Here is a 27,058-nt window from a genome sequence, read left to right on the forward strand (position 1 = left end):
TTCCATTCTGCTCTTCCCAAGCCTTGCATCCCACACAGGAGCCTTGTGCTGGAGGGTAAGGACTCTCTGTGTGCCCTCTGCTCCCAGCAGTGCAGGAAGTTCGGTTCGAGCCTGGCAGAGAGGGGCTGAGGCGAAGGTGAGATGCCGGAGGCAGCAGTGCAGAGCAAACAGAGGCTGGCAGCAATCTTGGGAACACTGGTTACAAAATCCCAGCAGGAACGGAGGAAGGAGCCAGACTTCTGACAGTATTGCAGAATGGTAGCTGAAGTAATTTACTTTTTATACTTAATATTATTTAATATTTTATATTTGGGCCTCCAATCAAACACGTGTTAGGTATGAAAGACAGTTCTTGGCCTAATAGAATGACACGGGAAGAGTATTTCACTTCCCCAGGCCTTGGTTTCCTCATCTGCAGATCAAAGTTTCTAAACCAAAGGACCTCTGGGTCCTCTTCCACCTCTGAGGTCTGGGATCTGTGAGAGGTTTCTCATTAACAGTGATTGGTCCTGGGCATGTGAACTTGCTCTGAAGCAAAGCCAAATGCCTATTTTTTCCTTTTCAGGAGAAGATCCAAAATCTAAAGTGACTGACAGCATGCCCAAGCCAGAACCAGAGCATTTACTAACAGTTCCACGTGTTTTTAAGTTTGGGGAACCATATTATTCTTCTATATAAAGCAACACATATAGATTGTGCTTTCTGATAGGAATAATCTCTCCCTGGTGAAAACAGGTGGTGCTAAGAGAAGCATTTTAGACAATTTGGCCAAATGCAAAAGGAGCACCCTGGGATGCTGTGAAATTTAAGCATGGGCACTCTCCAAACATCCTCCAGGAGTTGGAACCGCCCACGCCCCAGCTGCAGATCACTCAGGCACCATCCATGATGTTGAGCTAAAGTATCAAAGAGCATTCTTGTTTCAGAACTGCCTGCTGCTGCATGATGACAGCAAGACACAGACACACAGAGCCCCGCCGAGTGAAAGGGCGCACCCAGAAAAGACAAGTGAGCCCCGGACCCAGCTGAGACTCAGGTGCAGTGCTGGGAGGCTGGACTGGTCCGGCTCGGGACACACACCTGAAGCCTCTGCCAACTCCTCCCAAGCTGGCTTCTGTTGGACCTGTGTGTCTGTGCAGGAAAGCTTCCGTGTGACCCCTCCCCACCCTCCCTCCCAGCCCTGGGCCCCAAGGCCGAGCAGTGGATCAGGGAGGAGGGAGGGAGACGAGCACCCTCTCAGCTCCTCCCGTGGAGTCACCACTCTCGGGGGCAGTCACCAAGTCCCCCACTCTCCCCTCAGACTCAGGGCTGCGAATGCACCAGCAGGTGTGACTGTCCCCAGGTCCTGTGCTTACCTGCATTTCCCTACACACGCTGTGCACTGTCCCTTCACTCATTTCTTCTCAAGTAGCCCACGTGATGGAGCCTCCATTCTAGGGTCCCAACTGTTTCCCTGTCTAACGGAATCTGGGAGGGATGGAAAAGTTCAGGAAGAGGAGAGATACGTGGTTCCTGGGAAGAAGTAAGAGGCAGGAGAGTGGAGGGCTCCTTGCAGAAGAGCAGGCGGGGAGACAGTCATCAGACCTGGGCCCACTGAAGACTGAGCAGGGGGGACAAGATGAGATGCAGACTGACATCCACTTGGCCTTGGGCAAGCCTGCCTCTCTGGGGTCATTTTCCTCCTCTAGGAAACAAGGAGGCTCTAATTGGATTCCCTAGTGCCTCTGCAGCTATGACCTACTCACACTTTGACCTACTCACACTTGGCTCTATTCTGTGTCCTCCCCTGCCCTGAAGGCAGTGCCCTGCACCTGGAGGGGCTCAGGAACAAATCCCCATTTCAAAAATAGCCACCACCACTATATCCCCCTCCCTAAACCAATCAACATGATCCTTCTAACGCTCTTCAGCTTTAGGGTGCAACTGGTACCCCGCCTCCAATACACACCAGTCAAAGAACAGGACATGACATACAAAGGCCAGTCATAAAGGATTTGCTATGTAAGGCACTTTTTATTCTCGCTACCCATGTTGCCAAATTCTTACCTACTTTCAATACGGTCCTCTAAATAAAAATCAAGTTCCTTTATATGGCATACAAGTTTTTTCATGCTCCAAATATTTTCCTGCATGAAAATATTTGGAGCATGAAATATTTGAAATATGAAAGAACTAAAATGACAAAACCTACTTCCTTTCCTAAGGCTTAGCAAACCCTCTCTGAAATCTCTCTCACTTCCACATCGAGCCGCCCAGACTCCACACACAGGGGATCTGTGCAGACTTGCCTTGTCCAACACCCCTCCCTCTGCCAACCTGCCTGGGGCCCACTCCCTGTCCTGCCACCAGCTTTCCCAACTAGCTCATCAGATCTTTGGCAAAGGTTCTGGAAACAGCAGGTCTGAGGATTGAAGACAGGTGTCTCTTTTTTCCTAGGTGGACTTCTGAAGGCACTGCCCAGCTTTTACATACTGTTCAGCCGCATGGCTCTGGTGGGAAAGAGGCCCACAGAACAGCCTCGCAGGGGTCCCCAGGCTGCTGTGGGGCTCAGGACTGGGCCTGAAATGACCCTGGCCCCGGCAGTGCCCAGGAGAACATGCTTCGCCTCAGGGACAGGCCAGAAGAAAGGCAGTTTATAAAAATGTGTTTCCCCACGGAGAAATCAAACTCAGACCTCTGTCCTCAGTCCTCTCCAGACCACCCAGGTGGGGACATCATTCAGCTTGGGGCTGGAGCTGATATTTTCAGAAATGGCCACTGGTTTGGACTTGGCCCCAAAGCCGCAGGTCCACCCTGACGTGCCCCATGCCACATTTAAGCGCTCAGGTTGATGTGCCTGATGCCAGCAGTAGTCTTCCCCTGCAGGCACTGGCAAACAGAAAGCCAACAATGCTGTACCCTGAAACTAAACAGGTTTGCTCTGCACGTGGGATTCTGTGAAGCTTAACGACAGGGAAGAGTCGGCAGCGCACGTGGTTTTCTTCCTTCTGCGGCCCATGCTCTGCGGGGCCTTGGGCACACTGCCCCTGTCTCACTGTTTGGTCTCATGAAACACAGATGATGGGCTCATTCCCCTCTTCCTAATGAGATAAATGAGCCAAATGTTTGCAAGATGTCTTGAGTAGTTTGCTGAAAATTTTAAAACAAATTCTTCCAAAACCATTTCCTCACAATCCAATTTTATCAAATTCCTTGGTTGAAAACGAACTCTAAAAGGATGTTTAAAAGGAACAAGGACACAAGGTCTGCCACCTGCCATAAACCTTGTCATGAGCATTGGAAGCAGACTTACCCAGCTGAGCCCGTGGAAATTGTGTCTTAATGTAACTGCTTCTTTCTGTTTCTCTGACTTTGCATTACCAGAAGTATGCAGTGCATTTCGTATGACATTTATCCAAGGTTATGAAAACAAACAACTGTCTCTCCAGTGATGCATTTGTTCCACGTGTCCCAGCCCAAGGACCTTCTCTTGCTTTTCTTTCAAAGCTTATTCGTTCTCAGTCATCTCGGCCAGAAATTTCCTGCTTCAGAGCTGAAAGTAAGTAAATTTTCTACCAATTTCTCAGATTCTTAAGTACTTTGGGATCATAAATAGACCAGTTAGGGGAAAATCTTGAGAAAAGATTATATTCAGAATTCCTAATAGCTCATCTTTAAAATTATGATCTTTCATCTTCCTGTGGGAGTACATTATTTTCTAATTAAACTGTAACAACAAAATCTTTTATTGATATGTCTAACTAAAGCAAACTTTCCTCCTGATGAATTTCTTAGCTTCTCTATAGTCTTAGACTTTAAATCGTCATCAAGCTCTACTGAAGGACTATAGGCAGATTTTTCCTAAAGGGGTTAGGAGTGGAAAAAGTCATGCTTCTCCTGCCCCTGAGAGTCACCCTTTTACCTGATTACCCTTCTGTTTTCTCTCTGACACGGGTGCGCCCCAGCATCTCTGCCATCGACGTATGCATGTGGTCTTTCTGTGGTTCTGGGGCAACTAACACTCTACCTTTCTCATCCACTGGTTCCATAGTCCTCTGCCTTCCTTGGCAAAAATACAGAGTGTAGGATAAGTGAGAATTGAAAGCACATTCTGGATCACATTCTCCTCCAGAGTGGTCACTGCAGACTTGAGACATCCACTCTTCGCTTGGTTGGCTCTGTCACAGGGACAAGCATTCCCCAGAATGGAAGGCCCAGTCTGTTTATGAAAGCAGCTATTCTTCCTGTTGTTATTTCCCTAAACTGCCTTGAGATAATCCTACCACTTATCCTCCTCCCTAACACACACACTCACACACACAGACATGCATATGCACACATGCAAAGCCAAGGGGGAAAGACTGAAAGAGGCCAACGCTGAGAGCAGGATCAGAAGGGCAGGTGTGCAGAGGGCCACTCACGAGCCTTGCTGGTTTCCACACTGACCGGAAAGGCCACGCACACGGAGGCGCCAGGCCTGAGACCGTGAGCCCACTGTGGCTGAGACAGCAGGCACGCTCAATTCTTGAGAAGAGCCCCCGCAGGGCTGGGGGTGAACAGAGCGGGGAGACATCCCCCAGTGAGTGGAAGGGACACCACAGAGCACCCTAGCTTTTCAGTGGCCTGGATTTCGGGGGTGGGGGTGGAGGTGTCCCCCTCCAGCACCATTGCCTTTTCACTCCTCAGGACAACCTCAGGCAGCTCAATGTTAAAAAAAAAAAAAAGCCAACCATCCTTCACCTCGTTAGTTTTCCAAGCATGTTTCCCACCTGAATCCTTTGTTTTGTTTGTTTGTTTGTTTGTTTGTTTTTTGGCACACGGGCTTAGTTGCTCCGTGGCATGTGGGATCTTCCTGGAGCAGGGATCGAACCTGTGTCCCCTGCATTGGCAGGTGGATTCTTAACCACTGCGCCACCTAGGAAGCCCCCCACCTGAATCCTTAATGGCTGATTAACCTCGGGTGAGATCCGTCTTCCGTGTTATACAAACATGGGCAGGTCTGTGCTGGGGGTGGCGTCCGGGGCAGGGACGTAAGGACAGGTGGCAGGAGCACAGATGGGGCAGCTCAGGGAAGTCTGCCTGCGGGGGAAGCGCATCCAGGCAGGAGGGCTCTGCAGGGCGGGGCCCAGGTGGCCCTGGAGAGCTGAGAGACAAGAAGGTGTGTAAAGGGAACGAGTGTCATCTCAAGAAGCCTGGCTGACATTAAAATGATACTAAAATTCAGAAGACGGTTTATACTCAGGCCTCCACACGCACTTGCCAACATGCTGGTGATGCACATGGGGCCCTGGAGCAAGACAGACTTAGCAGCTTGGTGACCTTGAGCAAGTCCCTCTCTGAGCCTTAGTTTTTTTATCTATGAAATGGGTGGGGGAGCAGGGCACAGGAATAGAACCTGCCCCTCATATGTAACTGGAGTGTTGAAGGAGAACACCTCTCACCCCTCACCGTCTCTGACCTTTAACATAGAGACCACTGTAAGCGAAGCCAGGGCAAAATCAAACTGCTTTTAAAGAATGAATTTTAAGGATGTGCTGGTGGGCAGTCTGCTTTTATATGTTAGAGTATTAATTTAAAACGCTAAACACATATTTTGGGCCCTATGAAGGGCAACAAATCCCCTGCAGCTTTAGGTAAAGCTGTAAAGCTACGGAAATCAAGACAAAAGAATAGACAAAGATCAGTGGAAGAGAATAGAGAGCCCAGAAATATACCCACGCAAATATAGTCAACTGATTTCAACAAAGGACTGAGAGTAATCCAAGGGGAAAACGACAGACTTTTCAACAGATAGTCCTGGGAAAAAATACTCACAAAATACATATTGGAAATGACTTTTTTTCCAAAATATTCAAAGAAATAGGACACTCAACAACAAGAAAACAAACAATATGATTTTAAAATGAACAAAAGATTTGAATAGACGTCTTACCAAAGGAGATCTACAGATGGTAAATAAACATAAATATAATACTCAACATCATTTATCATTAGAGAAATGAAAATTAAAATAGTGAGATACCACTACACACTTAGAATGGCTAACCAAGACACTGACTATACTAAGTTATGGCAAAGATGTGGAGCAAAAGAACTCTCATTTCTTGCTGGAGCGGGGGGGGGGGGGGGGGGGGGATTGCAAAATGGTACCATCACTTTGGAAGACAATGTGGTGGTTTGATACAAAACTAAGCAGACTCTTTCCTTATGATCCAACAATCATGCTCCTTGGCACTTACCCAAGTGAGTTGAAAACTTATGTTCATCACAAAAACCTGCGCATGGATGTTTATAGCAGCTGTATACATAATTGGCAAAACTTAGAAACAACCAAGACGTCCTTTAGCTATCAAGCCTAAAAAAGACAAGGGTGAAACTTAGATGCATATTACTAAGTGACACAACCAGTCTGCAAAGGCCATGTGCTGTATGAGTCCCATTAAATGATGTTCTAGGAAAAGGAAAACTATAAGACAGTAAATAGATAAGATAAGACAGTAAATAGATAAGGTTTGGGGAGGGACTGAAAGTTGAATAGATGTAGTACAGGGGATTTTTAGGGTGGTGAAACTATTCTGTATGATACTTAATAGAGAATATATGACACCATGCATTTGTCGAAACCTATAGAAATTTACAGCATAAAGTGTGGATCTTATGTTTTCAGAATTTTTGAAAAAAATCATTAGCAGGTTAGAATGTCTCAGGATGGAATGCAACCAAACAATCTGGTTGTATCATAAATACATGAAAGAACCTCAGTGCATGGGGTGGGGGAAAGTTGCTGATGGAAGTGACTTTGAAAGTGAGCAGAGAGTGTAAGACAAAGGCAATCTGCTCTCTAGTTGATACAGTTCACCACAGGGATGTGACCTAACAATTAAATGATGCCCTGCACATGGCAGGAGCTGGGTTCCTCACTGTTGGGACAAGAGGTTACAGATAAGCAAGGAGAAGAGGCCAGCAGGATCCATGTGGCAACAGACTGGAGCTGGAAACTTTAGGATAAGCTCATGCTTAGCTTCATGTAGATACTGATGGGCAGAGACATATTTGTAGCTGTGTGTACACACATGGCTTAGTGAATATACACACATCTCCTTGCTGTGCTAGTGGAAAGGGCTTAGGAGCAGCAGCACCCCAGAAACAACACTCACATTAGCCCTCAGATCTTGGTTTTTAACACCATTCTCCAGTAAAAGGACTCAGTGATCCCTGGAACAATGGCTGATTCCATGACAATAGCACAAAATAACAAGATAAGCCTGGAACATCTTACAGTGCAGAAGGTAAATAATTGTTCCCAAAAAATCACAGTGGTGAGGGTATGTTCAAAGGATGTGTTTCAACTGCAAGAGCTCCCAACAGCCAAAGTTGGAACAATTTAAGCAACAAAATAAATAACATTGGATTATAACCTAAAGTATAAGATAAATATCCATGTATCCTTACTGATACCAGTGATTGAATAAGTCATAAATGGGAGAGAGTAGACAAATCTCTCATTCAGATTTTCAAATAATTTACGTGGCTCTTCCACTCACAAGGAGGCAGGACACAGCTCTCCACTCCTGAGGTGTGGGCTGTGCATACTGACCTCCTTTCAAATAGGTTATGTGGCAGGTGGGCCGGGGAGAAGCTAGACAGACACAACCTCAGCCAGGTGATGCCGGGAAAGTCGTGTTGATAATACGTCCCTTGATGTGACATTATGAGGATGTTACTTTACCTTGTATGGTCTTCCTCCCCCAAAAATCCATAACCCCAGTCTGAGCATGAGAAAAACACCAGACAAATACCAACGGTAGGACGTTTTACAAAATGCCTGACCAGTACTCAAAACTGTCAAAGTCATCAAAAACAAAGTCTGTCACAACCAAGAGGAGCATGAAGAAACATCCTCAATGTAAAGATGACTAAGTGTCATGTGGGTGCAAACAGGAAAAGGGTATATGGATGTGAATAAAGCATGGAAAAACTAAGGAAATATGAATAAAACATGGGCATTAGCTAGTAATAATGTGTCAATATTGGTCCATTCGTTGTGATTAATGTACCATAGTAACGTAAGACGTTAACAATATGGGAAATTGGGTGTGCTGTGTATGGGAACTCTCTATACTATCTTTGTAACTTTTCCATGAATCTAAAACTGTTCTAAAATTAAAAGTTTATTTAAAAAAAAAACGTTCATAGCTCCATCATCCAATTAAAATTTGACATGTATCTTTCAGGGATTTTTCTATGCCTTTGCATGAGTGTATATATACTCTGCACGACTGAACCATGATTTTAACCATCAAATAGTAATCTACCATATGGGCCTGCCAGAATGTATTTAACCAATCCTCAGTCATGAGTTATTTGCATGCTTTTCAGTGTCCCACTATTACCATCAATATGTATACACAGTGAGCATCATTGTATGCACGTCTTTGTTTCTATCAATGATTGACGGTTTGTTTAGAGCCACTGAGTCAGACCAGTCGGGTTTGCAGGTCCTAAAGGCAGAGAGACAGTGGAACCCTCTCTGTCACCTTCTATTGGGTTAGGGTATGTGACTAGGATCGTTAGATTCAACTTAGATTTTTAATTAGACATTTTCTAATTAAGGGGTTTGACGTAGTACTAGACACCTATTTTTACCTAAACTTGGTATATGGATTTTGAACAATTTGTATTTATTGAAACAATTAAATCAGATGTGATTATGATCTTTCACAACACCTTCATTTATAACTTTTTTTTCATCTTTTCATCAATTTTTATTTCTCTGATGTGTCATTGGTCAGTTAGGCTCCAATGTTAATAGAAAACTGTTTGCTTTAACCATGTATTTCTCTTTTCCTTCTCCAACTTTCACTCCAGCCAACTAATCAGTATTTTCTCCTGTATGAAAAGAACTTGTTACCAAATGAAAGAGGGGGCTGGCCTGCTTCTAGGAGAAGCCTTTCTCAACTCACCAGGCTACCTTCTGATTTGCATCAAATGGAACCCCAGGGATGTGAAATTACATTGATAAAATTGGGCTTACAATTTTTGATCCTGGTATACATTTCCTAACTTCTACTGATTAGAATGATACAGTGCTCTTCATCCTGAATATCTCATAGAAGTCATATTTTAATATAGACCTCATATAACCAATATGGTTTGCTCTACAAAGTAATGGTAAAAATAGTCACATCTCTTGATATTTGAATTAGATGTTCAAGCACCAATCTGTTATCTAGGGAAGAAAAGCCAGTATCTTACTCTGGGCTGCCTCCTATCCTGAATGTTATAAAACCCCAGAGACTTACAGACTCCAAAACTGAGCAGGGGGCCTGGCATTGGTCCATCTAGGGCTGTCTGGACTCCTCACTGCCACCTGGTGCCGCTGTTGGGAACTGCTCCACCTGCTCAAGGAGATGCTGGTGCAGGTGGGCGTGGTTCCCAGAACAACCACAGCAGGGCCTGCCTCACAGGACTGTCAGATCACCGCTGGTGTCCTCAGCACTTTTAACCCCATTACAGCCGCCCCTGGGGTACTAGTCACTCCGGAGCTCTGGGACAAAACGATTTGACATTCACCTCTTCTTCCTAGAGAAGGACTGTCCACTGTCTTTTTCTCTTCCTGAGAGTAAACAGCCCCAGAGGCTGGGAAATTTTTCCTTCCCAACATTTAACAAATCCTTCCTACTTATAAAGGCTACTCACTTGCCCCTTTCCCCTTCCTTCCTTTCTCTCCTGCACTAAAAGTCTCATTATTTTCTGCTGTTACTGCCCAGGAGAACTTTGGCCCTGCACATGCTCCTACAGATAAAGCTGTTTTCTTGGACTCCAGGGAAGCTGGTCCCCCAGCCTTTCTAAGAGGAAAGTGAGGCTGTTCATTTGATTATTCAATTGATAATGTTCATATTCTAACAAAAACAGTTACTGGGTACCTCAGTGAGTTACTGAAGTGGATCAGAGAGGAGGAGGGAGAACCTGCCAACCCCCTACCCAGGGGGTCACCTGCTGCTCAGGAGACACAACACAAACACTGGAAGCTGACCTTTCACATAGGCAGAGGGTGCCACATGCCAAATGCAAGGCAAGAACAAAACACTTCAGGACATAAGAGCAGAAAGGTCACATGGGTTGAGTGGTAGGCGGAGACACTCAAGACATTTGGTCCTGACATGGAGCTAAAACAAAAGCAGGATTTAGAGGAGAGATTGGGGGATTCTAGAGGGGAGACAATAGTGAAAATGTGGAAGGCAAAAATTCACTAAGCTTCCTAGAGGCAGCAAGAAACCTGGGCTGGCTGAAATGTGGGTTCTACATAGAATACTGGGAAATATGGCAAGAAAACGTTAGCCTGGAACAGATCGTAGAAAGCCTTAAATGCCAAGTGCTCTAAAAATGGGATTTTATTCTGTAGATAATGAGAACTCCTTTATGGAGTCCACACTGCATGCCTGGCTCTGGGCTGGGTAATTTCCACGTACTGTCATATATAACCCAAAGGTAACACAAGAAGTCTGACCTAAGTCGTCTTGTCCCAATCTGCATGTGTAGGAACTGAATATGACAAGGCTTAAGGATATCAGTTTCTTTGATGCTTTTTCTTGATTTCAATGATTATTTCTCTTAGACTAAAACAAAATTAACTTTCTCAAAAAGTTTATATTTTTAGGATAAACTGGATATAGGACTCTTTAGCGGAACCCAGGAGGTCACCTGTTATTTACTAAAATCAGACCTTAGTTTGATCTTAATATATCATTTCTACACACACGCACGCGCGCGCGCACACACACACACACACACCACTATTTCTCATATTTCCCTTCCAAGAATATTGGAAATTTTCAAAGAGCATTAGAAATTGTTTGAAAGAGAAAGGTAAGTGAGCAGAGACACAAAGATATATCATCACTGAAAATATGTACTCCTCCAGAGGTCAAGTACCCCATCACAATCATATTTAATACCTATTAATTAATCCCTCTGGTGGGCATCCTCAACTGTATTCTTAGGAACATACCTAGCTCTCTTGACAGAAAAATGCACCATTCCTCTGGAATATAGTTAAACAAGACAGCAGACCTAAATACCCTACAGACTCAGCCTTTCCACTTCAGTGACTGTGTCTTTTATCTGCATTTGCATTGTGTAATGTAATTTGAGAAAAATCAGTACTCATTTAGTTGTGTGTATAAAACTCAAAATCGCCTATTTCATTAGTAATTCAACTGAGTTTTCCCTGGCCAGTGAGACAACACGTTTATATCAAACTCCAAAGTAAATAAAAATGGTAAGGATGGCCTAGTGACAGTTGAGATTAGGTGAGATTACTGTTACCTTAAGGGGGAAGGGGGAAGCAAAAGCTATGATAATAAATATAAAGCCTTCAGTTCCTTTTATGAGAAGTCCTTTAAAGTGTTCTGTCCTATTCAAGTCAAACATCTGGGAGTGAAGGTGTGAACTGGCAGGCACTCAGCTCCTTGTACGACCGGGGAAGTTCGAGGTTACACACACGCCGACCCTCACACAGACTCCTGCCAGGAGTGTCAAACGGAGTCCTGCCAGGAGTATTGAGTGGAGCTGGGTGCTGGGCAGGAGGGAGGCTAGGGAGCCTGCCCAAGGGGAAACAAGAAGCTCGCAGACCAACCCATACCCTCCACCCTCCCCTATTCCCACACTTCACCCTCCATGGTTTAAGTTTCAGCCAGAGCCACTAAGCTCTGGTGAAAATCCAAATAACTCTTCCCCTTCTGAAGTGTGGCTTCCAACATTTCAGCTGCCTTCATCTTAACATGCAATCGAAGTAATATTCAAAATACTTAGAAGATGCCTAGGGCACTGATCCCCTGCAACCTGACACTAAGGTAAACTGGTCCATTCAGGACAAAGTCTACCATTTGGTTACTTTTAATTTATGTAAAACCTAACCTGTTCCTGCATGTTGGTTTTCAAAATTTTACTATTGTTTCCTATTTTTCATGTCTTCATTTTTTTACTGGATCATCTTTAGCTTATTTTACTATGCAGTTTTCCACTCTTTTTCTCTTTTTGGATTTAACACCAAGAAATAGAAACACAAATCAGTTATATGGACAGTTTGTACCCAAACAGGAAATGCTGAGTGTCTCTCTCAGCCACATGTCAAGGGAGGATGGGTCCGGTGTGTTTGTGGTCACCAAGACAGAAGTAGGAAGTAAGACCAGAAAGGTCCAAATGCCCTGAGAGCCCAGGAATGGTGGAAAGCGTGCCCCAGCTGGGATATCAGAGTAACACGGAGGCAAGTATGTAGACAAAAACCTACCAGGCGTTTTGTTGGCAGTAGTCAAAGTTTGATAACCCTGTATTGGGGAGGCTATGGGGGGGAAAATGCACAGCTGGTGAGGTTGTGAATTGGCACAACCCCACTGAAAGGCAGTTTGACAATATCTATGAAGACCAGTGATGCATATACACTTGCACTTAATTTCTTTTCTGTGAACTCATCCGACTGTCAACTTGAAAAAATATATGCACAACGTGAGAATTGCAAGTTAAGTTTCATCTGGGGCAAAATGAGGACTGCAGCCCTGGAGGCAGCATCTCAACTTTGAGAAACTGTTCCAAGGAGGCGAGGAGAGGAGCCAGGATATTTAGGAGTTTTGTAACAAAGGACAGGTAGTTGGGAATGTCAAAAGATTATTGTTAATTAAAGAAAACCAGATACCGCAGGTTAAGGAATTTAGTACTTTCCTATGTATGGGAAGATGCTGAACTCATTCCTTTGCTAAGCACCTTAGCTATCTGGGGCCTGTATTTTCACATCCTGAGTTTCCTCAGGGCTCACCACAGGGAGTGGCTGCAGTCTGATGGCTGCTAGATGGCAGGTATTCTTTTCATCCCTGAGTTTTCTCAGCCCACTGGTTCATGTTGGAGGGCTGCAATCGTTGATGACTGTGACATCCTTGTTTATTGATATGGCAGGAAATATTCCACTTATAAGCATTTCATTTATCAGTCCTTCCTCTTGGTTGGAAGTTTGACCAATGTTTGGGAGACATTTCGTGACCAAATTTTTATCCCATGGCACTGTGAGACTCATCCCAGATCAGGTGAAATTTCTTGCTGATATGCCACTCTGGGTGTTAATTTAGTTGTAAGTAAATATTTAAGCCAAGAGTTTCCCATGCCAAATCAGTTTTCTGAGAGGTCATCAAGACTTAGGAGTAGGGCACTTAAGGCAGAAATCTGATTTTTCATATGGTTAATTAAATGTGTTATATTAGAGGATTCATCAGGTATGAAAACACAGCATTCAGTTTGAATTGTGGCATAGGTACCTCCCTGAAATGTTCTAAGGACATCAAGGGCCACATGGTTTTGCAGCACTTTTTTTCTTTTTTTGCCATAGAGACCTAAGAATTTAGTAGGCTAGTATATTTTCCAAAGTCATAAAGTTATAAATCATATCCATCAGTTCATTCAGTCCCATGTAAATGATTCCTGTTGATTTGGATGAAATAATCAGATTTTCTGTCATTTGTTACATAGTTTGGTGGTATTATCTAAAGGCCATCAGAAACTTATGTTTGTTTAAAAATTTCTTTTTATGAGTCTTCTTGAAAATCTTCATTTTTTAAAAGCATCGGTGTTGCAGAAAAAAAACTGATCCCACGAGAAACCAAGCACAACACTCAGAGAGTTGGAGAACTCATATTTATTGAGCCGGCGGACCCAGACGAGCTAACGCTCCAAAATTCTGGGGCCACATTTCAGGGGAGTCTTCTCCTTATATAGGTTAAAACATACAGCTGTAATTGGTACAAACTGATTGGCTACAAATTACTATAGGTCACGGGCAGTTACAGAGCCCAGGAGTTGCCATGGGTTACACACATAGTAGGGGGTCCTAACAGGAACTTGTAGGAGCCGGACATTCCATTCCTATCAGGACTAAGGTCACAATTTGCATTCTCATATTGGTTGCAGGTTGAAGTTAATGGTCACTTAACAAGTCTATGTGCAAAGGGTCTCAAACAAAGGCTTGGGGTGGGTGCCTGAGAGCGAGACTTTCTTCCCTTATCTGATCACTCTTAGTAATTCATTTTACTGTTTAACTGAGGCCTTTGCAAGATAGAGGAGAATAAGCAATTACAAGTATGGAAGTTTCAATTTCCTCATCATCGGGACAAAACTTAAAATAGCATGGTTAAAGATTTGAGTACAATGTAATTAGTAGGAAATGGATATTTTTATAACATAAAACATTTTAGATTAACTAGAATCATGATATATCGACATCTCATAATGTGTATTCATATACTATAACCTAAGGTTCTTCTACAATCACTTGACAATGTTTCTGAAGTAATTAATCACACAAAATAAACTTATTTTAATATTCATCTCTGAGATATCTTAGGATGCTCCTTCAAAGCATTCCAGAGTCAGCTGGGGGCTAAAAGAGCTTTAGTTCAATTTTGAGAAGTTTGTTAAAAATATCAAACAGGTTTTAAAACACAACAGGATCATAGGTCACTGTGAAACAATACTTATTCATTTAACCAAAGCCGCAAAACAATTAAAAGAAAACAACAAATACAGACCACTTAAGGGCACAGAAACTCACACAATCTGCTTCATATATCTGCATGATGCCTGTTTCTCATGTGGAATATTCTGGAAACAAAAAGTACAGGTAAATGCAACCACTCAACAGTGTCAACAGGAAATAAAGTCCTACATATAAAGTCACAATTATAACTTTCAGGATACAGTCAGGAACACAGGGTCACTAGATACAAGAAGATGTTCAATACACAAATCAGACCCAACACAAATATGATAAGAACTGGAGAAAAGAGAATGTCAGAGAAGGTCATCAATCCAAGAAAGTATAAAATCAATGGTGTGAGTGGACATGTTGGAGCTTGCAGGAAGATAGACTGGAACATATGATAATTAGAACCATAAAATTATCTAACATTCCAATAGTTACATATTTTAAAATACACTTCAGGGGGACTTCCCTGGACAGAAACCATTTTAAACAACACTGTCATCAGACAAGCCCACTGGGTGTGATGGAGTAAAGCCCAAGCAAGAGTACTCTGTGATCACATCATCACACAGGATCAAGAGAGAATTAGGCAATCACAAAGATGATGAAATATAAAACTGACTTGTTTCTTTACAAGTTAATTTTAGTTCCAAACTCTTCTTTTTACCATCCAAATAAACCAACCAGTTCTAAGACATGCTTTCTTTTCCTTCAACAAAAAGTAACTCAATTCCTCATACCTTCTTTACTGAAAACACATATTCTATTTTCCTACCATACACTGAAATGTTTCCATATTATTTTTATTGGCTTTAATTACATGTTTAAATTAGAATCCTCAACTTTGAAAACCTTAATTTCTAGTGAAAGTTAAGAAGTAAGCAATTACAAATTGTTTTTTTACATTAGCATTCTATAGGTTGGTGAACATAAATATCAGTGATAATTTGTAAAAACATTAGTTTTCTTATAGAAAACATCTCAGGGTGGCATCAGACATTTTCATTAATAGTCCTAAATATGTTTAGTTTCTCGATTTAGTAACTGATGTCTCAGTATCTTAATTTTTTTTGGAAATTATCTAATAGATAAACTTCCATTACTTAAACTAGCATAACTCTAGAACTTTGGGTTACCAAATATCTGTAAAGATCATTTTAAGTAGACATTTCTAAAATATAATTATTTTTAAAGAGTTTATCCAAGAGATCTTATTTACATTTAAATCTCATCATATCAAGTTATTTTCCTCACAACAGATATAATAAGGTCTTATCTGATTTCTATTAAACCTAGATATGATTAAGTATTATACTTAATATTGATGACTCTGAGGACAAGTCTATATTAATTAGATCAACAAAAAAACTTTAATACCAGGTATCAACTTAATATTGACTCTTTCCCAATTCACATGAACCTGAAAGTCAGTTTGGCTGGTTTCTTTTATATTTAATTTGTAAGTGCTTACTTTTATTTTATTTTATTTATTTTTTTAAGGTACAAATACACATTTATTAGAATGCCTAAAATCCCAAATACTGACAGCATCAAATGCAGTCAGGCATTTGGAGCAACAGAACTCTCATTCATTGATGGTGGGAATGCAAAATGGTATAGCTGCTTTGGGAAGCAATTTGGCTGAGTTTTCTCAGCCCACTGGTTCATGTTGGAGGGCTGCAATCGTTGATGACTGTGACATCCTTTGTTTATTGATATGGCAGGAAATATTCCACTTATAAGTATTTCATTTATCACAACTAATTATGCACGAGAAATTATATACTTACATGATTATTCATTACAGCATTCTTCATACAGCAAAATGTCTGAAACAACCCAAGTGACTATCCATACAAACAGATTAAATAACTCAGGACATATCTACCCAATGGAATACCATATAGTGGTTTTTTAAAAAAGGAAGAAGGAGGAGGAGGAGAAAGAATGAGAAGGTGATTCATCTGCTTTGTGGAAAGTCTCCAAGATGAAACAAGGTACAAAACACTATGTACAATACACTGGCTACTGAACACGAAGGGCAGGGAATCATGCCGGCCATGGAAATGGGCCTCTCAGATCTGCTGTGGGAAGTAGGGCTGACTGGTGCTCAGTGCTCCATGTCTGAAACCCACCATGTTTCTGCTGAGGTTCTGTTTCCTCCAGGCTGCCCCCAGTGCATGACTGGGCACAGTCTACTTCTGCAGGATCTAGGATTCCTCTAATTGTCAGCTGGCTCAAGGACTCCCCACTGGCCAGGTCAAAACTTTCCACATCTGTGCTGCAGTCCGAGACTCCCCCTACTCAACCCCTCTTTCTTTTTCTTCTTCTTTGCCTCTAGGAGTCAGACCTGCCTCATAGCCTGAAGGTTCCCCTGCTGCTCTTGTTGTCCCTTGCCTACACCCTAACAACTGGGAGAAGACACACATACTCCTATTTGCTTTCATGGGCATAAAGAAATTCCAGAAAATTGGTCACCCCTTTGAGGAGTAGTAATGGAGCACATGGGATAGAGGGTTGGCAGGAAGACTTTTTACTATCCATACATATCTACACATACACACAAATATACATGTATGACTGCAGTACCTATTCAAAAATGAAATAACAATGTTACATGCATCTAGTGAAAACAGGGAGAGAGGGCAGCACAGAGCTGGGATGCAGACAGGAGCCCTGTGGCATTGTGATTTATAATAAGAGACACGTATTTGGTCTTCCTCCTCTTTTCTGGCACAGAGCTCACAAGACAGCTGGAATTCCATAAGTGGGAAGAACAATCAAGTTGTCTTTTGTTACGTTAATGAGGTGAATTTTGGAAAGCCCCTGATACTCTAAGAATGGGGGCTCATTGCCAGGGAACCCAATCCCACCCCTGAGGGGCTGGAGGTTGAATCAATCACCAATTGCCAGTGATTTAATCAACTGTGCCTGTATAACAAAGCCTTTCTGAAAACCAAGATGAGGGGGTTTGAAAAGCTTCTGGGCTACCTGGGAACCCAGACCTCAGTTCCTCACTGGCTCTCTCTGAAGCCTAAGTTCTAAAGCTCCATCAGCTGGAAAAGCCTGGAAGCCCTATAATAAAAACCACTCATCCACTCAACAGAAAAATAAGCCATGCTATCCTCCTTCCCAGGTGTTCTCCCAAAAAATCACACAAAAACCCCTAGGAGCACAGAGAACATGGGCACAATGTTGCTGACTTGTCCTCAGAAAGGTTCAGGGGAGCCCCTCAAACACAGCCTGCCATCTCCAGGATGCCTGCAGCCCTTCTACTACTCAAGGCCTCGCACCATCACTCTGCCTTCTCAACCAAAGGAGGGGATTGCAGGACCTTGCTGTTCTCTGAATTTCTTTAATAATCTTCAAGAGAGAGTTGGAAAAACAATCCTAACTTGGTCAGATACACAGGTTTAAAGTTTTTAAGTTATTTTGTTTTCATTTCTACTAAAGCCAATAAAATTTCCTTATCAGATGAATATTTATAGAAGCACTAGATTATTTCTTTTAGCAGATATTCATCTTTCAGGCAAAGAGACCTTGATTTAAATCTCAACTCTGCCTATTATAGTCTATGGAACTTCAGGCCAGTATCTTGGCCTTTCCACCTCAATTCCTCAGATGCAAACTGTGGAAAATATGACTACCCTGTATTGCTGACAAGAGGATTAAAATGAGATGCCATGCACAGCATGTGGCATAGTACTGGTTGGCACATAACAGGAATTTAACAAATAACAAAGCCTTCTCCTTTCTCTTAAAGCCCCGCAAAAGTATGAAAATTAGGTTTTTACATTTTCTGGTCAAAGACAATAATCAGTATAAAAATCTCATTTTACAGTTGCCCATGCTCCCTTTGCTTTTGTAAAGAGCATCTGCCCTGTTACACCCCATAACAGTCAGTTGGAGTCACATTCATTTGCCCCATGATGCCATTAACTCTGGTGACTCTTGTTCCCTGAGACCCAGCCCAAAACCAAAAGTCGGTTTTGCTCTTCCCTGTTGCCCTTACGTGATTATTGTTGCCCCTGATTCTCCGCTTTGTGCCCAAAACCTACCCCTCAGGTTAAATGAGTGAGCAAAAGCTGTTGCTGGGTCAGATTCTGGTCCTCCTCCATCATGCCCCTTCCCCTCAGTGCCTCCCAGGGCAACACCACAGACAGAGATGGAGCCTTCTAGACCCTGGTTACCAAGGCCCAAGATCAAAGAGCTTGGTCTTCAAGCAAGGAATTAATCCCAGAGGTGAAAAATAATATAAGAAAGACTGAAATGTAAAGATCACACTGCAAACCAAGACTTGGCCACAATCAAGCTCCATACTGAGTGTGACCTCCTTGGGGGTATGCACAAGAGCTAATCAGTCAACAACCTCACACTCACAGGGAGGCCAGAGACAGGGAGGAAGCAAAAAGAAAAAGGAAAAGAAAAAACACAATCGAAACCAAAACACCTGTTGGTTTAAGAATACATTGATTTTCTCTTTATTGTGGGATAATAAATCTTGGTGCCATTTTTTAAAATGCTTTGTTTGGCTATCATTTTAGCATTTGTTTTCACCAATTAAGAGCACTCTGAAGAGCACTGATGGTTCTTAAACCACCCTCCCTGGCAGTGGCATGGAAGCCATGATTCCATGCTCACTGAAGTCCAGACCTCAGCGGTCTAAAAGGCACTTTCAGAGAGAAGTGGAAAAGGCAAAGATGGTTGCTGTCTCAAGGAATGTAGGAGTTCCAATATTAATTTGGAAAAGAATCTCCCATTTGGTACTTTTTTCCCATAGAATCTGAAAAATAAACTAATAATATTTTGTTAGGTGATAACGAGCACAAACTGGATTGTTTTCATTTTCTACTAAATATCTGATAAATATTTAATGTTGTTTTCCTTTTATGTTTACCAAACACATTGCTTTTTTTCTTAAAATAGCCAAAACTTTTAAAACACCTGTTATATTCTCCTACTATGAAGAATAATTTAACTTTACCTCTTATACTGAATGTTAGTCTGGGGTAGTTTCCTAATAGTATTTGAGCATCCACAGTACTCTATGGCTCCACAAAATTAGAAATCAAATTTATAAATAGTATTACCAAATCAAATATATTTTATCCTAAAATATGGAACTGAACTCTATGAGTTCTCCCTTTGAAACAGAAGTAAAAACACCATCAACTATGGGAATGATACATCAACATCTTTGCCTTTTCCATAAGCTGTAGGGTCAGGCAGTGACCTGAAAAGACAAACAGTGGAAAGAAAGGACCTAAACGTCCTGTCAATTCATGGAAGCTGCCACCACCTCCAAGTTGAGGAAGGGTGACCATGAGCTTTCCTGTTCTGAGTCTTTACTTCTTTACTTGTTCTAACCCATTTTACATGCAATTGGATTCATGAGAAGGATAGGAGGGAAAGGGGAGAGACAGAGGATACTCTTTAACCCTGGGCTCAAAATTCCACTAAAGATATTTCCACAGAGCAGTTAAAATCAGGGTTCAACTATATAATGATAAAAGGATCAATACAAGAAGAGGATATCATACTCATTAACATATATGCTCCCGATATAGAAGAATCTAAATACGTAAACTACTAACAGACATAAAGGGAGAAATTGACAGGAATACAATAATAGTAGGAGACTTGAACACCCCACTGACATCAATGGACAGATTTTCCAGTTAGAAAATCAGTAAGGCAACAGAGATCCTAAAGGATACAATAGAACAGTTACACTTAATTGACATCTTCAGGACACTACATCCAAAAAACAAAACAAACAACCATAATACACATTCTTTTCTAGTGCACATGGAACATTCTCTAGGACAGATGACACACTAGGACACAAAAGAAGCCTCAACGAATTTAAGAGGATAGAAATTATTTCAAGCATCTTTTCTGACCACATTAGTGTGAAACTAGAAATCAACCACAGAAAGAAAAATGAGGAAAAAACAATTATATGGGGACTAAACAGCATGCTACTTAAAAACCAATGGGTCAATGATGAAATCAAAGAGGAAATTAAAAAATACCTTGAGACAAATGATAATGAAAACACAACCATTAAAACTCTATGGGATGCAGCAAAAACAGTCCTAAGAGGGAAGTTCATAGCAACACAAGCCTTCCTCAAAAACAAATAAAAATCTAAAATAAACAACCTAAATGACCACCTAAAAGAATTAGAAAAAGAAAAACAAACAAAACCCAGAGTCAGCAGAAAAAAGGAAATAATAAATATTGGAAAGGAAATAAATAAAATTGAGATAAAAATAGAAAAAACATAGAGGTCAAAAATATAGAAAAGATCAATAAAACCAAGAGCTGGTTTTTTGAAAAGATAAACAAAATTGGCAAGCCGCTGGCCAGGCTCACCAAGAAGGAAAAAGAGGGCCCAAATAAACAAGATAACAAATTAAAGAGGAGAAATAACAACCAATACTGCAGAAAAACAAAAAAAATCATAAAAGGATATGTGAACAATTATATGCCAACAAATTAGACAAGCTAGAAGAAATGGACAAGTTTCTAGAACATACATCCCACCAAAACTGAATCAAGAAATAATTTGAACAGATCAATCAGTAGAAGTGAAATAAAATCTGTAATTAAAAGAAAAAAAAAACCCCTGCAAACAAAAGTCCAGAACCAGATGGCTTCTTTGGGTAAGTCTACCAAATACGCAAAGAAGAACTTATACCAATCCTTGTCAAAGTCTTCCAAAAGATTGAAGAGGCGGGAACACTCCCAAAGCCACTCTATGAAGCCACCATCAAACTGATACCAAAACCAGACAGACACTACCAAAAAAAAAAAATTACAAGCCAATACCTTTGATGAATATAGATGCAAAAATCTTCAACAAAATGTTAACAAACTGAATCCAATACATGAAAAGGATCATATACCACGATCAAGTTGGATTCATCCCAAGGGTCACAAGGATAGTTCAACAGACACAAATCAATCAATGTGATACACCACATCAGCAAAAGACAAAAACCACATGATCATCTCAGTAGATGCAGAAAAACCATTTGATAAAATGCAACACCCATTCATGATAAAAACTCTCACCAATGTGGGTGTAGAGGGTATGTACCTCAACACAATTAAAGCTATTTATGACAAACCCACAGTCAACATAATACTCAATGGTGAAAAGCTGAAAGACTTCCTACCAAATTATGGAACAAGACAAAGATGCTCATTCTCACCACTCCTATTCAACTAGTATTGGAAGTCCTAGTCACAACAATCAGACAAGTAAAAGAAATAAAAAATACCCAAATTGGAAGGGAAGAGGTAAAATTGTCATTATATGCATATGACATGATACTCTGTAAAGAAAACCCTAAATACTCCACACAAAAACTATTAGAACTGATAAATGAATTCAGCAAGGTACCAGGATACAAGATTAACGAACAAAAATCTGTTGCATTTCTTTACACTAACAATGAAATATCAGAAAGAGAAAGTAAAAAAAAAAAAAATCCCTTTAAAATATGTGTCCAAAAAATAAACTAAAATAAAATACCTAGGACCAAACCTGACCAAGGAGGTGAAAGACTTACATGCTGATAATTAAAAAACACTGATAAGGGAAACTGAAGACGATTCAAAGAAATGGAAAGATATCCCATGCTTTTGAAGTGGAAAAATTAGTATTGTTAAAATGGCCATACTACCCAAAGCAATCTACAGAATTAATGCCATCCCTATCAAATTACCCATGACATTTTTCACCGAACAAGAAAAATATTCCTAAAATTTATACAGAATCCCAAAAGACTGAGAATTGCCAAAGCAATCCTGAGGAAAAGAACAAAGCCTAAGGCATAACCCTCCCACACTTCAGACAGTACTATAAAGCTACAGTAATCAAAACTGTGGTATTGGCACAAAAACAGACATATGAATCAATGGAATAGAATAGAGAGCCCAGAAATAAACCCACACAGCTACAGTCAATTAATCTTCAACAATGGAGGCAAGAACATACAATGGAGAAAAGACAGTCTCTTCAGCAAGCAGTATCAGCAAATCTGGACAGTTGCATGTAGATCAATGGAGTTAGAACACACCCTCACACCATACACAAAAATAAACTCAAAAAGGCTTAAAGACTTAAATATAAGACATGACACCATAGAACTCCCAGAAGTGAACATAGGCTAAATAACTGTCTGAAATAAATTGTAGCAATGCTCTCTTAGATCAGTCTTGCAAGGCAAAAGAAATAAAAGCAAAAATAAACAAATGGGACCTAATCAAACTTATAAGCTTTATTTTTTTAATCAATTAATTAATTTATTTATTGGCCATGTTGGGTCTTTTTTTGCTGTGCACGGGCTTTCTTTAGCTGCGGTGAGTGGGGGCTACTCTTCGTTGTGGTGTGCAGTCTCCTCATTGCCGTGGCTTCTCTTGTGAAGCATGGGCCCAGGCGCATGGGCTTCAGTAGGTGCAGCACATGGACTCAATAATTGTGGCTCACGGGCTCTAGAGCACAGGCTCAATAGTTGTGGCGCACGGGCTTAGTTCCTCCACGGCATGTGGGATCTTCCTGGAGCAGGGATCGAACCCGTATCCCCTGCATTGGTAGGCAGATTCTTAACCACTGTGCCACCTAGGAAGCTCAAAACTTATAAGCTTTTGCACAGCAAAAGAAACCATAGACAAAATGAAAAGACAACCTACAGGATGGGAGAAAATATTTGCAAACAATATAACCAACAAGGGCTTACTTTCAAAAATATACAAACAGCTCATACAACTGTTCACACACATAAAAAAACCAATAAAAAAAATGCAGAAGGCCTAAACAGACATTTCTCCAAAGGAGACATACAGATGGCCAATAGGCACATGAAAAGATGCTCATAGTCTCTAATTATTAGAGTAATGCAAATGAAAACTACAATGAGGTATCACCTCATACCAGTCAGAATGGCCATCATTAAAAAATCTACAAAAATTAAATGTTGGAGAGGGTATGGAGAAAAGGGAACCCTCCTACACTGTCAGTGGGAATTGGTAAGCCACTATGGAGAACAGTATGGGGGCTCCATAAAACACTAAAACTAGAATTGCTATGTGATCCAGCAATCCCACTCCTGGAAATATATCTGGAAAAGATATAAGCTCCCATTCAAAAAGATACATGCAACCCTATGTTCGTAGTAGCACTATTTATAATAACCAAGACATGGAAGAAACCGAAGTGTCCATAGACAGATGAATGGATAAAAAAAATATAGCATGTATATACAATGGAATATTACTCAGCCATAAAAAAAAGAGTGAAATAATGTCATTTGCAGCAATGTAGATGGAAATAGAGATTATTATACAAAGTGAAGTAAGTCAGACAAAGACAAATATTATATGATATCACTTATATGTGGGATCTAAAAAAATGATACAAGTGAACTTATTTACAAAACAGAAACAGGCTCACAGACATAGAAAACAAACTTATGGTGACCAAAGGGGAAAGGGGAGAGGGGTAAAAGGAGTTTGGGATTAACAGATATATGTTACTATGTATAAAATAAACAACAAGAACCTACTGTATAGTACAGAGAACTATATTCAAAACCTTGTAATAACCTATAATGGAAAAGAATCTGAAAAATTATATATATATGTATATATGTGTATATATATATATATATACACACATACACATACATAGAACTGAATCATTTTGCTGTAAACCTGAAACTAACACAACATTGTAAATCAACTATACTTCAATTAAAAATAAAAATGTATTTAGGAAAGATTTTTTAAAAAGATGAGGGCCCAGTAAATTGTTTTCTTTAAATATTCCGTTATATTTTGCAGAGGTAATAGAGGTTCCTCAAAGCTAACATGGCTTGTTTTCATTTTGTGATCCATTTTGCAACTGATATTCCTACATACACTTATTTTAGGTGGCCGTGTGGTTTTTACCTCAGCTCTTCAGCAAGAACTACAAAGAAGAAAAGATTCTGAAGAATCAATCAAGTTTTCTAAGTCTCACTAACATTTCTGTCTTTACCACGTGCAGGAGAGATGAAACACATTATCAGTCTGTATGAAAGCATCAACAGTACAGCAAGAAATAATTCAGACTGTCCTCCTGTGGTTTTGCCAGAAGAGATATTTTTCACAATATCCATCATCGGGGTTTTGGAGAATCTGATGGTCCTTCTGGCTGTGATCAAGAATAAGAATCTTCAGTCGCCCATGTACTTTTTTATCTGCAGCTTGGCTATTTCCGATATGCTGGGCAGTCTGTACAAGATCTTGGAAAACATCCTGATCATGCTCAGAAACATGGGTTACCTCGAGCCTCGAGGCAGTTTTGAAACCACAGCAGACGACGTGGTGGACTCCCTGTTCATCCTCTCCCTTCTCGGCTCCATCTGCAGCCTGTCAGTGATCGCTGCTGACCGCTACGCCACAATCTTCCACGCTCTGCAGTACCACCGCATCGTGACCTCGCGCCGCGCCCTTATCGTCCTGGCGGTCATCTGGGCATGCTGCACGGGCAGTGGCATCACCATCGTGACCTTCTCCCATCACGTCCCCACGGTGATCGCCTTCACAGCGCTGTTCCCAGTGATGCTTGCCTTCATCCTGTGCCTCTACGTGCACATGTTCCTGCTGGCCCGCTCCCACGCCAGGAGGACCTCCACACTTCCCAGAGCCAACATGAGAGGGGCCGTCACGCTGACTGTCCTGCTTGGGGTCTTCATTTTCTGTTGGGCACCCTTTGTCCTTCATGTCCTCTTGATGACCTTCTGCCCGGCTGACCCCTACTGTGCCTGCTACATGTCCCTCTTCCAGGTGAATGGCATGTTGATCATGTGTAACGCCGTCATTGACCCCTTCATCTATGCCTTCCGAAGCCCAGAGCTCAGGGACGCATTCAAAAAGATGATCTTCTGCAACAGGTACCATTAGAATCATTGGTCCCTGATTTTAGGAGCCACAGGGAAATACTGTCAAGGGACAGAGTAACGTGACATACCAACAGTACTAATGGTCCAGCTGTTCTTTCCTTCCCTAAAGCACATGTGAAGAATCCCACTAACTCATGTTGTAATAGCTCAGTTCCATGTGGACAGCCTTGCTGTAGGTACAACATCTATAACTACAGAGACAAAATACTTACTGAAAAGGACAGAATACAAAGCACGTAGAGCAATACACATGTGAGAACCCTGGGCTAAGGGAAAACTTGTTCTTCTATAAATATCTAATTAGCCTATCACTGAGGAAGCCTTTCCAAAGTACTAGGACAAGTATTCAGAGTATAAACTACAGGGCCTTTGTAAGCCAAAGGTGCCAATAAGTTGCTGCAGCTGAATTTGCCTGTTCCACACTGCCACACAGAATCCCTACTTGCCTGCCCTCCCTTCTGCCTGCCCGCTTTATTGTATGCCATCTTGAATCTTTCTGGAAGCATGCAGGATACACATTGTAAGCATCAAATAATCAGCTTTACGCTTCCAATAATAAAGGGAAGCTTCTCTGTTAGTCTTCTCTGCTAACTCAGTATCCCACTGGCCTTAAAGTATTTTCCTGGTTAAAACTCCTCATGCTTTAGAAGCATATATTTCAAAGGAGGAAATAAAAATTTAACCTATTTGGTTCCTATGTAGGAATAAATAAAGGCCAGAGGCAAACTGACAATTTGTAGAAGATATAACCAATTCTTGTGTATCTGTCCAAACATAGAAGTAAATGAAAAGAGGCCCCAAGCTCCAATATGCATTTTGTGGACTAAGTAGACAATATGTGTGTGTATTCACCATGTTTTTGGACTATGGGGGAAACCAAGACCAAAAGAATACTTAAAGACAGTGCTGTTATTGAGACTCAAGCCAGAGACCGACGAAAACATTTAACCTCATTCCACAGATGAGTCTGAGAGACAGATACCATCTCTGGAGAACTTCACCTAACACAGGAAAGATGCAGATATTGGAAGTGACATCCCCAGTAGGTAAAGGAAACATAAACTGTAAGTTCATCTGCTTTTACTAGCCAAAGGTCAAGCTTAAAGAGGAAGCAAATTCTGACCCCAAGTCTTTGCTGAGATGAAACAGAGAATGAGGCCAGGTCTGCGGGTGCACAGAACTGCATGGCTCAGGATCCACAGTGAGGGACGGTGTCTCAGGAAGAGGCAGTTATTCTCTGTGCTGCTGAGAGGAGAAGCCAGCCACAAGCAGGACTGCTGCTCGGGTGGTGGGTTGGATATTAGATGAGGGGAGGGACAGAAGCTTAAGAAGCAGACGAGAAAGCACGAAATGAAAGGGAAGGCAGCTGTGGGCAGGTGTCCAGAGGCCTGTGACACAGCTTGAAGACAGAACCCACAGTGTGTCTTCGGGTCCTCCGTGCTCTAGAAATCCTACTTTGGTCCTTCCCCCTCATCAAATGAATGGTGGCACCCTTTTTCTCTTCTTATTTCTCTGGCCAGAACCTCCAGGACAAAGGCAAAAAGAAGCAAAGATTGAAGGATTCCTTGTGCTTTTCTTCACTGTAATAGAAATGCTT

At 41.5% G+C, this 27,058-nt stretch overlaps 1 protein-coding gene across 1 annotated transcript; it reads left to right on the forward strand.

Moving 5' to 3' along the window:
- The first annotated feature begins 3,486 nt into the window (after positions 1-3,486).
- MC2R (melanocortin 2 receptor) lies at positions 3,487-25,540 on the forward strand. The gene is made up of 2 exons (XM_057700349.1): positions 3,487-3,538; positions 24,472-25,540. Exon 2 carries the CDS (start codon positions 24,569-24,571, stop codon positions 25,460-25,462), a length of 894 nt encoding a protein of 297 aa, XP_057556332.1. The 5' UTR covers positions 3,487-3,538; positions 24,472-24,568; the 3' UTR covers positions 25,463-25,540.
- Positions 25,541-27,058: the final 1,518 nt, after the last annotated feature.

This window comes from Hippopotamus amphibius, chromosome 11, assembly GCF_030028045.1.
Source record: "Hippopotamus amphibius kiboko isolate mHipAmp2 chromosome 11, mHipAmp2.hap2, whole genome shotgun sequence".
NCBI lineage: Eukaryota > Metazoa > Chordata > Mammalia > Artiodactyla > Hippopotamidae > Hippopotamus > Hippopotamus amphibius.

Coding starts and splice junctions, on each gene's coding strand:
- MC2R (XM_057700349.1), top strand. CDS start 24,569: ATGAAACACATTATCAGTCTGTATGAAAGCATCAACAGTACAGCAAGA.